At 33.9% G+C, this 14,334-nt stretch overlaps 1 protein-coding gene across 1 annotated transcript in view; it reads left to right on the top strand.

Annotated features, from left to right (window-relative positions):
* Nucleotides 1-6,776, top strand: part of LOC135223770 (uncharacterized) — a 16,093-nt gene extending 9,317 nt beyond the window's left edge. The window contains exon 6 of the mRNA XM_064262539.1: nt 4,404-6,776. Coding sequence (XP_064118609.1) covers nt 4,404-4,633 — 230 coding nt within the window. The 3' untranslated portion in view covers nt 4,634-6,776. The remainder of the gene's footprint in view (nt 1-4,403) is intronic.
* Nucleotides 6,777-14,334: the final 7,558 nt, after the last annotated feature.

The following is a 14,334-nucleotide window of genomic DNA, read 5'->3' as shown; positions in this document are numbered from 1 at the left end:
TGAATGGAAAGTCTTGGTGCTATTAATTGTTTGGCGTGTGTGTTCGAAAAAAAGGAAGGAAATTTGTTCTTTAAAAAATAAAGGTTTTGTATTCATTTTAGTGAATCCACATAAATTTCCAGCTGTGTTTGTATGCAATGTATAATCTAGTTATAATCATGTTTTATGTTTTTTTTTTATTATTGTAATAATACCCTCTTTCGTATGTTTATAATCGCAAGAATGTTTTTCATTAGTTTGTATCTCAAATTTAAACTGGCTTTAATGAGATCAAGGTTAATGTAGTAATTCGTTCACTTCCGAACTTTTCAAGGACTTAATTCTAATTTTTTCTTCTTTTTTTTGTAAATTTTATCAATTATCTTTAGGTTCAGAACCAATTTCTAAGGAGATTCAAAACTAATTTTTGTAGTTGAAACCAAACTTCCGGTTGATACAAAGCTAATTTTCAAATGCGTTTTGATCGGAGTACGTTTCATTTCTCCTTGACGTTCACCTTAGTTGTTTTAGTAACTTTTTTTTAAATGACATAGAAAATAAAATAAAATTTAAATTGTTCTTGGGAAGTGACCTTAAACCTGAAACAAACTTTACATGATTTTAATTTTGAATAATTACCTCAAGTGTCGTTTTAGTTCTCTTAGAAAGTGATAAACTTTACGTCATCTGTTTGATTTTGAAGTAAACCAATCTGTAAATATATTTGATAAGGAAATATAACTTAAAATTAAGTTTTTCTGATTTTCAAGAAAACTTCATTTTTTGGAAAATTTAAATGTAACAAAAACCACCATTAAATTTTGCTGAAGTTAAAATTAAATTGTATTCAGAAGTCTTTAACTTATTCTTATTGCACTGACTATTAGATTCACATCAACCGCGTATTTGATGTCTAGGCCAGTCCCTTACAACGCTCCTGATTGGCTGTTGATAAGCCAATCACAGGGCTGGAAACTCAGTCTCTCTCGAGAGTTCACATAGGCAGGATGTATGTTCCACCTCTTCTGAAAGATGTATACCTCTCAGGAGAGGTGGAACATAAGATCCTACCTATATGAACTCTCGAGAGAGTTTCCAGCCCTGTGATTGACTTATCAACAGCCAATCAGGAGCGTTGTAAAGGACTGGCCTAGACATCAAATGCACAGTAGATGTGAATCTACTATAGTATGTAGATTATTGTATGAAATGTCGTATTTTTCATTTATTTGCAAGTTCATGCGTAAGTTTCCTTGGAAATACCAGGTAATAGCTGCATGATTTTCTGGCATTTTATAATAAAAGATTTCTTCACAAGAGTTCATTAAAAATGACGACCACCCTCTGTCCAATTTCCACGGGAACTACAACAGATCATCTCTGCCAGTGCCTCAAAGGAACTACAACTAATCTATGTCTGATTTTCAGTGATCACTTACCCAGTGAAGGTGCCTCGGGTGGTAGATCTGAAAGACAAAGACCTGGGAAAGAGTGAGGAAATATTTTAAGATGTGGCTCGACTGTATTGCTTTTAAACTTCATTTCATTCTCGTTGTTTATGGGTTCCTTTGCCTAATGTACTACAAGCTGTATTCAAGGGTTTCCCAACCGTTCTGCTCTGGGTCCTCTCTTAGTTATGAGTGATAATCAGTTGATGATTGCAATGGCTTCCATCAGGGCTGACCTCCCTGAGGAGAGGCCATCCTCCGATTATCAGTAGTTGGGCACAAGTAGTATGCCCAGTCAAGGAGCACTGCAGTGTTGACCTTGCTTACCCTTCCTGCCCTGTCATCTGAAATGAAAATGGATTCGGTATTTGAAACATTCAGGCCATTGAAGAAGATTCCATTTAACCGTATTTTTAAATAATCAGTCAGTTGCTTTTACTTTGTCCCCAAACGGGGAATTTCCTCTTGCTCCCCAGTTTTGGAAACCCAAGCCAAGGTCACCAGTTTGGGAACCCCTGAATATTGGCCCTCCAGACCCCCCAATTTGGGAACCCCTAGAAATGGGCTCTAGTTTGGGAAATTCTGCTACATTTACTATCTCCCCTGTAGCCTTAATTGATAGGTGCTAATTTTCAGTTAACAGAAAATTCTGGTGACGCAGGATCCCCTGTGGTAATCCGTGACGTCACCACATATGTCTTTTTACTCTGCTGCTTGACGTCATTCCCTGCGCCGTTGCTTGAGGTCATTACTAATAACGTTTAAGGCATTGCTCAGTTTAAGGCTTCATAGTTTTGTTTTCTTTTAACTTGGATCTAATGAATCTCTCCATGTGCTGGGCTTGCTTTTGATGGTTTCTTTGTGTTATTTTATAGATTGTTTTTATATATATATATATATATATATATATATATGATATATATATATATATATATACATATATATATGTGTGTATATATATATATATATATAGTATATATATGTATACATACATACATACATATATATATGAGTGTGTGTGAGTGAGTGTATGTATTATATTATATATATATACATTATATATTATATATATATACATTATATAATATATATATGTATACATTATATATATATATATATATATATATATAATTTTTCCTCTTTTGATCATGTGGGCTTCCAAATTATTCATTTAAAAAATTGCTCATAGCTGAAGGGCAATTATCGACAGATCGTGGCACGAGCTGATGTCGTTTACTTGGGTATTTTTCAATTCCTGATTTGAAAATCTGCCTTCCGTGCATAAAACTATCTCCCACTGATCAGAATTAAGAGAAACTCTACTGAAAAAGGAAAATGGACAGATGTTTCTCCATCAAAAATAACGGCCATGAGATGATCCAGTTAAGAGCTGAACGCAAGTTTGAGATAAGCTGTCAAGCAGTAAGTGGGAAGTTTGACCTACACCTACTCAAGCCAAATCCTACTGAAGATCCTTAAGATGTCAAGAATGGCAATGAAAGGATTTCCAGATGACCAACCCTCAAGTGGGCTTTCAACACAGAAGCCATACATATTTCATGATTCGCCATTATGTGTCTTAAGCAGATCCTTGACTGGTCTGTACATACCACTGCTGTACAGTTACTCGAATATTGCATCTTTATGATCAGACATTTGTGTGAATTCTGTGAGTGCATCACTTATAACTATGTTGGAATATGACAGACAATTTATTAAAGTACTGAGTCAATTCTTTCAACAAGACACCAAGAGGATTGTGTAGTCCCAAGGCTGGATATCCATCTTAATCACTGAATCTCTGAAAGAGGAGTTCACCAGAAGTTTTGCAAAGTAATTTGAAGTTGAAGATAAAAAGGCCTTATACATGCATGAGGAATTTTGTACAGAAGTTTAGAAACGTTTCCCCGATTCGTTGGAGGTCTTACAAAGCTGTACCGAAGTTAAACCAATTTTGCAGAGGTCTTACGAAGTTTGTATGAGGATTTGTTAAAAGTTTTAAAGAGTTTCTGCAAAGCTCTACGAATGTTTTGACAAGTTTTATTTTTTACAGAGGTGTTATAAAATTTGCTTCGCAGTCTGATGCAAGTATGCTTTTACTAATCAGAACTTATTTTCATCCTTATTGTAATACTAGTTTGATTTATTTTTCCTTACAAGACATTTTTGTTCAGCTGAAATATCCTTTTTTTAGCAAGACAAAAAAGCAACTGCATTATTGCATTTTGCTTCATGAATCATTTTACCTAATAAGAATGTTTCCTGAGGTTTTAAACAGTTTGCAAAATTATTAGATAAGGAAGAAGGTCTGGGGGACAGATAGATTCCTTCTCTTAGGCATAAGTAAAGCTGATATGTTTATTTCTGATCCAGTTTACGCTTTTTCTTCTTCTTCTTCTCCTTCTTCTTCTTGCCTGTGCTGCTCTGCCTTCATGCCAGGAATGTTAAAATGCCTGAGCCGTGTAAGACAGTTGCCCAGTCTATTATTATTAATGTTATATTTTGTATCTCTCTCTCTCTCTCTCTCTCTCTCTCTCTCTCTCTCTCTTTCTTACCTTTTTACCTGTACTAACTACCTACAGTATCCCATTGTCTTATTGATGTTATCTCTCTCTCTCTCTCTCTCTCTCTCTCTCTCTCTCTCTCTCTCCACACACACACATACACACACACACACACACACACACACACTCCTGCATACTTTTGATGCAAAACTTAGTCTATATTCACTCTCTTGTTCTGCATTGCTATTCCTCTCAGTCGTTTAATGATAATATATCGCCCGTCCATCATTCAAAAAAAAAAAAATCAATAGTTGAATTGACACATTTCAGTGAACTGGATTCATGATAAGTTTGAATGTACTCGTAAGTGTTTCAGTAACTCTTAAGTAAAGTAATATAAGCGGCTTCACCTTCCATTTTCACAAATTCTCTTAAATTTCGATACCCTGACTCTATTTATTCCACCTTGCAGGGAAAGGATACACCAAACTGAGAGAAGGAACCCTTCGGAAAGTGACCGAGTTCATCCAGAAGTTCTTCGAGCTCGTTTACATGGAGACCAGATCGGACAGCGCCGTTTCAGCCTCCTCCTCGACCACCGAGTACGAAGCCAGAATCACTCCTCCGGGACAAGTCAGCACCCCCCCTCCGCAGGAGCCCGAGGACACGGTCATGGCGGAAGAAGAAGAAGAGGAGTCTTAGGAGATCGATGAAAGGGGCCCTTCGATAGGCCTATGATTTTTTTGCCCGGTTTTTTTGCAGTCTTTGTATGTGGAATCGGTGTCATACGAGACCGTGATTGGTCCTCGTGATTTGGATGTATTTGTGAATACATCTGTTTCTCCCGCGTTTGGTCTGAGACCTATACGAAGCCAATCCTTCTCACTGTAAATATGGCCCTAGTACGGCTTACATCGTCGAGAAATAGGCTTATTAAGAGAGAAGTGCATTTGGGTGTTATCCTTTGCAAATGGACCTCTCATCAATATCGGTTTTAGATACATCCTCACCAGAAGATTCTTCTGTCAGTGTTATCCGTCCAGCGCATGCGCGTATCCGTCCACCGGCGCAATGTTGCAATTGCTCTTACACAAACACACACACACATACGAGACACAAGGCTTATTTTCCATAAGGCCACACACAGAGAATTCAGTACTATTCTCTTACACTTTTCCCTCTTAAAAAAATCATTGTTTCTGGTCACTTTAGTTCTAAGACTCAGAAGGATCGGTCTAGAGCACATGAAGTGGTCTAGATGCTTCTCCTGCTTTCACATCTCATAATCTCCTCCTCCCCCGCTTCTCCCACCTCCAACACTCACCATCATACTATCACCTCCCTTCACTTCCACATTCACATCCACATCACTTACCTTCATGCTTCCACTTGAATATACGGATCTCACCTTCGAGTTTGACCTGAAAGTCATAAAAAGTTTGACCTGAAAGTCATAAAACTAAGTCACTTCATAATATTGTGCATAAACACTTCGTAGAAAGGAAGAACAGTTTTAAATACAGCTGCTTGTCATCAGTTTTTATGTGCATATTTATTCTGTGCTAAGATGTCATACAGTATACTTCCATAAGACAGGTGATCTAACCATACATTTATATGAAAAGGCATTACCGATAAATTCGAGTTACTGTTCTATGTATCGCCTAAGATATATCTCTCTGTCATCATGACAGATTTTAACCAAAGGATATTTCTTTACCTAGTCATAACTTTTAGGGAAATTTTTATCCTCATCTTGTAGCAGCTTTGCATCGAAGGATGTTACAAGCTAAAATTCCAAAACTAAATTATTATGAAGTCCATTTCATTGGAAATAGATATTTTGTAAAGAGCAGTTATGCAATCAGAAAAAAAGGCACTTTACTAGCACTACCAATTCCGTCCACAATCCGCTTATTTCAATATATCAAGTGCATTCACAAGCACTTATTGTTAGGCGTAGTAGAACTCGACAGCAAACCGCAGTGCCTGTATATAACCGTCCATGTGTCATACATTGTTTCTGTGTTACAACATGTAGTAATACATGAGAATACAATTAGTCTGTGGTGCCACTAAATGTTGCTATATTTTGCATTTTGCAGAAAGAAACCTTTGCCAAGACTCCCTTTTTATTTTGTAGTGATATTTTGTATATGGTTAGGTAATATACGCATATATATATATATATATATATATATATATATATATATATATATATATATATACACGCATTAAGGTCACATTTCTTGAAAACGAGCCACTTTCTCTCTCTCTCTCTCTCTCTCTCTCTCTCTCTCAGCTCATATATTTTAGGGTTACCAGGTCCACTACTAAGGATTTAGTCTTCAGAAACTTATTGTTTTAAAATCTGTAGAACTTATTACAATGTGTTTAGAAATAAGTTCACTTATAACAGCTTTTTGGTTCGCCTTACGTTTTAACGTAAGTGTCCTATTTTGCAAAACTATTTTATTCACTGCATAAAAAAGGAAGTCACCACTGAGATTATAATTGTGTACTCTATAGAAAATATTTTTCCAAAGGGGATTTGTTATCGTTGGTACTCTTCTGACAAGGAACTTCCTCATCTGGGCTGATTTTGGTAAATTTGTAGACTGTTGTACCCCTCCTGAAATGCACAAATTAGGTTAAGGTTTATGAAGTTCTTGTTGCTTTCTACTGGAAGTTAAGACCTGTCATTTTCCCTTGGCAATTATAAAAGGCTTCGATCTGTGAGGAGTCCTCTCGTTTCCCGCTATTTTTTAACTCAAGATCTTGTCACCAGATGACGCAGTATTCGCTGTGAGATCCCGACACAAGCCTCGTACGACCGTGAAGAAAACTTTTTTTTTTTTTTTCTTTTTAGTATGCTATTCTCTCCAAACTTTCAGGAAAATTCTAAAACTGGGTATTAAGTATAAATTTTTAAGCATTTTCGCCAAGGAAAATTACAAGGAAAACTGAAAATGGGTCTCGAGAGCAATGACAAATTATCAGGAGTTTCCCCTGCTGCAGCTCAGGCAAATGTTGCGTCATCTAGACACGAGAGGACCTCGGTGTCTTGTTTCAGTCCGTCCGTTCCATTTCATGTCTTGTCTGGATAATGTAATTATGTATCCTTTATGAATGAACATTGCCGTGTCAAAGTACATTTTATGTGACTGTACCGCTGTGAGGTACCCAAATTCTTATAATGGTTTTAAGTGACATTGTATTTACAGAGTTGACTATATTTTGGTAACTTACGAATAGACTGCTGTCCAGGATGCAGCTTTACATTGATGATGTAATATTTTAAATTGACGCATGCATAAATACGAACATTTTTACATACATAAACTCATGCATACAGACATACATACATACAATTGTAGACACATGGGAGTAACTTTGATAGATTATTATTTCATGCCATAAATTTGTTTGACCTTGAACAAGGTTCATCTTTATTTTTTTGTAACTAAAATAAATAAGATAGCTACATGTGGGTTCGATTTCAGATGAACGCTTATGCAATAAATCCTTTAAAATCTCATGAGAGCAGTTGTTTAAAAAATATGGAGAGAGAGATGTTTAGACATACAGGTATGTACAGTATGTACTGTGTATGGGTGTCGATTTGTAACACAAATGTAATAGAGACGATAATAACGTGGGGGGGGGGTGGGGTGTTGATATTGTGCTAACAATAAGCCCTGGCTTTGCCGTTACTTTTAGAAGCACGTGCAAGAAATTATGGCAATTGAAGGTCATCTTTAAATATATTCAAAGAGCTCCTTATAACATGAAGTTTCCTTGCATAATGAAACATACACATACATATACGTACTCATATATATATATATATATATATATATATATATATATATATTTTATATATATATATATATATATATATATATAATATGCACTATATTATACATACATACATACATACATCATATATATATATATATATATATATATATATATATATATATATATATATATATAAACTGAATCACGAAAATGTGGAACGTGATGAATTATATAAATAAAGGCAAAATCCACGAAGGATATTGAAACAAAGTTGCTCATTCCCTCGTGGATTTTGCCATATATATATATATATATATATTATATATATATATATATATATATATATATATATATATATATATTCTTGCATATACACACATACACAAATATGTATGCATGAAGAACTGTATTGACGACTCATCGATAACCTTGTTTACGTAATGCTTTTGAAATACGTACTGCATCTTCCAAAGACCAGGTCATACCGGGTCTCACACAATTATGCATTTAAAAACCAAGACGGTGACGACGCGTTTCAACCCCGTCTCACGTATCATTGGCGTTTTTGGTCTTATTTTCTTCATCGTGAAAGATGATGAAGTGTTATACATTTTTATAGGTTTTATGCAGTGAAAGTCGTGTAATGAGTAAAAAGTTGGCTCCTGGAGTGATTTTGGTGTTGTGGGGTAGATTAAGCTGACCTTATGCCAACGCAAGTCCCTGTCCCAGGGAGAGCTGTGGGTATGGTGATGCGTTGAAATGGGTAAAAGAGGCCTGGTGTGGACCGCTGGACTCAATAAACCAACTAAGATTAAGGACGTACAATCCTGTAGTACATTATACACGACAAAAATATGTATAGAAGCAACGCTATTGTTTATTTATTTATCTCGAAGAGTTGTGGTCGATAGTGTACAAACATAAGAATAACTTAACAAATTACTTTTCAATTTATTTACATATTTATCCCAGTGGGTATTTCCATGACCATAATTCTTGCAACGTCAGGTTACATAAATCAATAAATCAACCTATTCCTTAACAACAGAGTTATATTTATAAGGGAATTTTATTTCGTTTTTGCAGCCATAATTATTATAATGTAATTAAATAAACATATCGTCAATTTCAACTTTTGCCTGTCAGTTCTGTTTTCAATATTTATTGACATTTTGAAAAATCATGTTAAGACGGTCTTCGCCAAGAATGGAATCTGTTGACGAATTTTGAATGAAAAGAAATAGATGACGTTATATGGAAAACATATTTAACCAGAATCTGTAAAAAAAAAAAAATCACCTACATCGTAAATAATTTTATTTACAGATGTTTTCTTTTCTTAATGTTTTTATTTTTTGTTAGTTACACTGACTCTTCCGTAGCTGTATATATAATATATATATATATATATATATATATATATATATATATATATATATATATATATATATATATTATATATCATATATATATATATATATATATATATATATATATATATATATATACACGTATACGTATACATATATATATATATAATTTAGTTCTTGCAATATTTACACGAAATGAAACCATGAGATCATCCTTAATAGTTGTAATCTCTTCTCATGCGTCTGTGTAGTTTTGATAAATGTAGATCGTAATAAGTCATTTTTCTAGCAAACACTGCAATACAATATGATATGAACAGTATTAACTTAGAAAAGATAACTGATTCATCAATCTTTTACACTGACAGAAGTGAAAAGAAAATGTGGTCCTTCATACAATGGTAAATATAAATTTCACCTCTTAATTTTTTTAGTTTTTTTGAAAAACGAATCATATATATATATATATAATATATATTATATATATATATATATATATTATATATATATATATATATGTATCCCGTTTCTTTTTAACCCCTTCATTGCAGCATAATTGTTTTTTATTATAATATTTACAAGAGCTTATAAGTAATTTCAACTTTTGTTCGTAATATATATATATATATATATATATATATAGTTACGTACATACATACACATATACATGCATAAATACAATGATGAGATTTAAACATAATGTGTATAGTATAAGAATGATGAAAATGTATACAGTATCTTAAATGTGATATAGTCTTTCTTATATTGTGAAAAAAGAAATACTGTACCGTCAGTGGTCAACACTACATTTACATTAAAGCTTATGATACAAAATGAATTTGATTTCATTAAACCTTTTTCATTTTTTTCACTGTACAATAGTTTCAAGTGGTTAAACATGTTTGCAATTAGTATTAAAAATGACTTGTCTGATTTTTATATGGATGTAAAATGGATATTTATTCTGTAAATCAACAAAATCCCTTGTAATAATAATAATAATAATAACAATAATAAAAATAATAATTATAATTATAATAATAGTACTAGTATTATCGTATCAGTAGATTTTGATCTCCATTAAGAGTTGAAAATGGAACAAAGTAAAGTTATAGAAGTTTGACAGCTAAGTCAGAAGAGACTGAAAAGAAAGGATGGAAGGTAAAAGGCAGAAAGCAATGCTGTTTCGACCGAGGAGTTGCTTAATTAAGGCTCCCCGAACGAAACAACATAGATTAAATCTGCAGTAGAGCCTCCACTAGGCCTATCTTTGTACATATCAGAGGAAATGAAAATAAACAAGGGGGGTACATATATGATATACAGATCAAGTCAGTAAATGACTAATGTCAACTGAAAAATTTTTAAAACTACGCTTATAGTTTTTTGTAGTAAGTGATGATGGCAAATGAGAATTATTTTATGAACTGTTCAGTATGTTCTATGCAGTATATTTATCTAAGTATTTCCTATTCTCAGTTGCGAGCTATTTCATTTTATTCTCACAACTATATGGACGACGATGCCAGTTATCAAGAATAAGTGTTACTCTTCAGTCTTGAATAAAATGAAAACAGATTAAGCAGAAAATGAACAAGATTTTTCAAATATTTATAGCGAATCGCACTAATCTGTGGAGTCATGAATATTCGTGCATGCAGTGAGAGGGTGGAAGTGGCCAATGGCCAGGTCTGGTGGCAACACCATCTGACAACACAACACATACAGGGCGCCACTCACCGTCACCAGTCGCTCAGTGACATGGAGCTTTGTGGTTGTGAGAGGTAATCGTCTGCAGTCTAAGGGCCCCATACACTTAACGATTGTCGTTATCGACACGCACACACACACACTATTCAGACAGTATGAACTATCTCCGCAATGATTTCAGTCAGAAGAAAGATTTCGTCTCGGGAAGACATGGCATCATCTCTAAAAGAGACGTGCGCGATAGCATTATATCGGCAGATAAACCCCATACATTGAACAGACTTAAGTCGCAACTTCGCAAGCCAGCAAACTGGTCGTTCAGACACGAAGCTCCGCCCACTTTTGCATTCAGACAAGCCCATACACAGTTTTTTTGCGAACGATACAGACAATCGTTCAGTGTATGGGGGCCCTAACGCTTCTGTCCTGTGCTTTTGCTAATACCTAGACATTTAAATGTGTATAAGGCTACAAAAAAAAACCGTATCCAAGGCATTTCTGATATCACAACACAATCGTGCGTTGGTGAACTGGCTCAAATGAGTTTACACAGTTGCACCTTATTTGAGTCCAGATGATCAAAGGGTTGGTACTATGTTGGATATCTGGTTTGGTAATTATGAAGAACTGAATAGTTTGAATAAACAGATGATGGAGCAATATTCTTTAAAATCTCAAACAACATTTTTGTTCAACTAGAGGTAGCTTTCAGTTTCCCCGAAAGCTCGGTGAAATGCATTGAGAGACAATGTGGATAGGCCTATGTTTTTAATATATGCTGCGGTGGAATAACAAGCATTCTATGTTGTTTCACAGAGTTAATTGGCACTTTCGGTATGGAAAGTCGTGCATGAAGCTAAACTTATCCGGGAATGCCTGGAGTTTTTAAGTTGCAAAGTTGACTGAAAAAAATCGAAATGTATCCGGAGGTATTGCCACACAAAGGTAAGAAAGCTTGTCATCCATTGCTGAGATATCAGTGCTATAAAAAAAAAAGCAGGGCTTGAAAATAAAAAATGCTGCTGTGACGAAATGCCTAAGGTTTATTTCAAATCAAATACAGTAAATATTGGCAGATGTTTCGAGCAACGTACGCTTTTCAAACCTGGTTTCATGGATTGGACGTAAGATTAGCATGTAAACAACCGGTCATATAATCGTTTGTCGGAAATTTCACAATTAAATTCTTTGAATTTTTTTCTTTTATTAAGAAATATTACTTTACCAGATAATATTTTACAAATTTGTATATACATTATAAGATCTATGTATAATATAGAAATATTACAATTTATTATTTTTCTAAATATTTTTTTAAATTAGAAACATACTGATTAGTGAAAATTTTTTTAACATTAGACTTAAATCCTATAATATTTACATTAAATGTATTTAACAGTCTATTCTTTATACATTTAATAATTTGCTGGTCAGTACTTATTCCCAATTATCTTGCCATCCATATACTTGAAATAAAATCTGCGATTATTACCATTGCTGTATTTTCATCCCTTTTTGAGTTTGCTTCAAAATCTAGTTTTAAAATCCTTAACCTGCTTTTAGTTTTTAATTTACAACATTTTCTAAGAAATTCGAATACTCAGGACAACAAATTCTTAACCAAAGGACAGAAATATACCATATGCATATTATAGTAGTACCAATCTAAGGTGAGGGTTTGGGCGTGTCTAAAAGCGAAAACACGCGTTGCCATATCTTAAAGTTCTTTGTAGAAGCGGCCAAAGTCAAAGCTCTGTATTTCTTACTAATCACCCAAGGGAAACATTACCCTTAGGTCTTAACCTCTGTCCTGTACAGATTATCCTCCTTTCAGAGTGTGGTGAAAGGGGAATGCCCACTCTAATTGTCTTAGAAAGGTTCGCTGGTATAAATTTATTTTTCTTTTATTCAGATAGTGTGTATTGGCATTAAAACTTCAGATATGAAACAGTTCTTTTTATTCTTCAATTAACTTATTAACGACCTACATGAGAGAAAACTAAAGGGAAATCATGGATATGATAAATTTCATACATTAATTATTTCTTTATTTTAGAAACATTCGAGTAATAAATACCGTATATCTAATAAATAAGAATAATAATGATACACTATTTAACCTCGTGATGCATGCATTGACAATGGTTTTCAAAGAGAACAGTACAGAACAGAGTAAAAAGACGAGAGAGAGGAATGCTTTAAGAGGACTCCTCATCAGAAGATTTCTCATCAGAAGAGTCAAGACTTACAATAAATGAATCAATATATTTATCAATCAAGACATCTTTTGCTGCATCTTCCACTTGCAATTGCTCGGCATGTCTTACGGCCTTTTCCCAATTTTCAGGTGTCACAGTATCCAGAGCTTCTTTAGTAAGTTCCGATAGATTTGCCATATTAAAAGCGTTTAGTTTCGCTATGAAACTTTTCACTTGGCCCCAAATTTCTCAAATTATAGAAAAGTTCAGATAACAGACATCTTTTAAGCATTTAATCACACACAAACACACACGTGTTTGAGCGACAACTATATTTACATCCGCTAATCCTTACCTTTACCATAAAAGACCCCAGCTTATAAGATTTGACCATTCTTAAGAGATTAACGAAGGGTATATTCTTCATGACTGACAGATACAGATTTCGATACTTGACCTGAGAATCGAGATTGTAGATGTGGCAACATGTGTGCCACGTTTCTCAAATATGATATTGAAAAACTTAAGAATGTTGATCATTAACAACTGTATACGTAAAAACCATGTTTAGCAAATATTTCAGAGTAATTCCCTTCAGTTTTAGCATATAACAACGACCTATATTCCATAAAATTTTCCTTAGAATGGAAGTTTGGCAACGCACGTAAATGACTTTCGACCCAACAAAACACAACCGCATTCCTTAACATCTTTTATTTTCATCATGGCTAGCCTACCATTTGTACTTAAAACTTCATGAACATACTTAAACAAAATTTCTCTACTTTTATTTTCTATATACTTATTATTTACATGTTCCCAAATTAGTTTCCAGTTGAGTAGTGGATACAATTTTTCAATATTTGGAACATATTCACTGTTTTTCATTAAATGTTCATATACCACTTTTGTTTTTATCTGTGGATAAGAGGTCATCTTATTAGCACTTCGTAATATATTTATCATAATTTCATAAAAACTAGGTGTAAAAATAGTGCAATCCTGATGTTGGCATTCATTTTCTATAAGGTAGGTTGCTCTGACTTTACAATAATAAATAATCATTTGGTAACCAAAACCAACCTACCTTATAGAAAATGAATGCCATGAACACATACAAATATGATAATGAAACAATAATTAACATTGACTGGACATAGTTATTAACAGGGTAACAATGAAAAATCAGTAACAGACTAAAGACATATTGACCTCAGTTGATGATATATGATATTTGGAGTTGAAAATGTTATGGTATAAACCAAGTCCCAATTTAATTTTCTTACATTCTATACTTTTCATGTTCATTTTCTTACAGTCTGTG

This window comes from Macrobrachium nipponense, chromosome 10 (genome assembly GCF_015104395.2).
Source record: "Macrobrachium nipponense isolate FS-2020 chromosome 10, ASM1510439v2, whole genome shotgun sequence".
In the NCBI taxonomy this organism is placed as follows: Eukaryota; Metazoa; Arthropoda; class Malacostraca; order Decapoda; family Palaemonidae; genus Macrobrachium; species Macrobrachium nipponense.
Note: the sequence above shows the minus strand (reverse complement) of the source record. Positions and strands in the feature narration are given on the sequence as shown.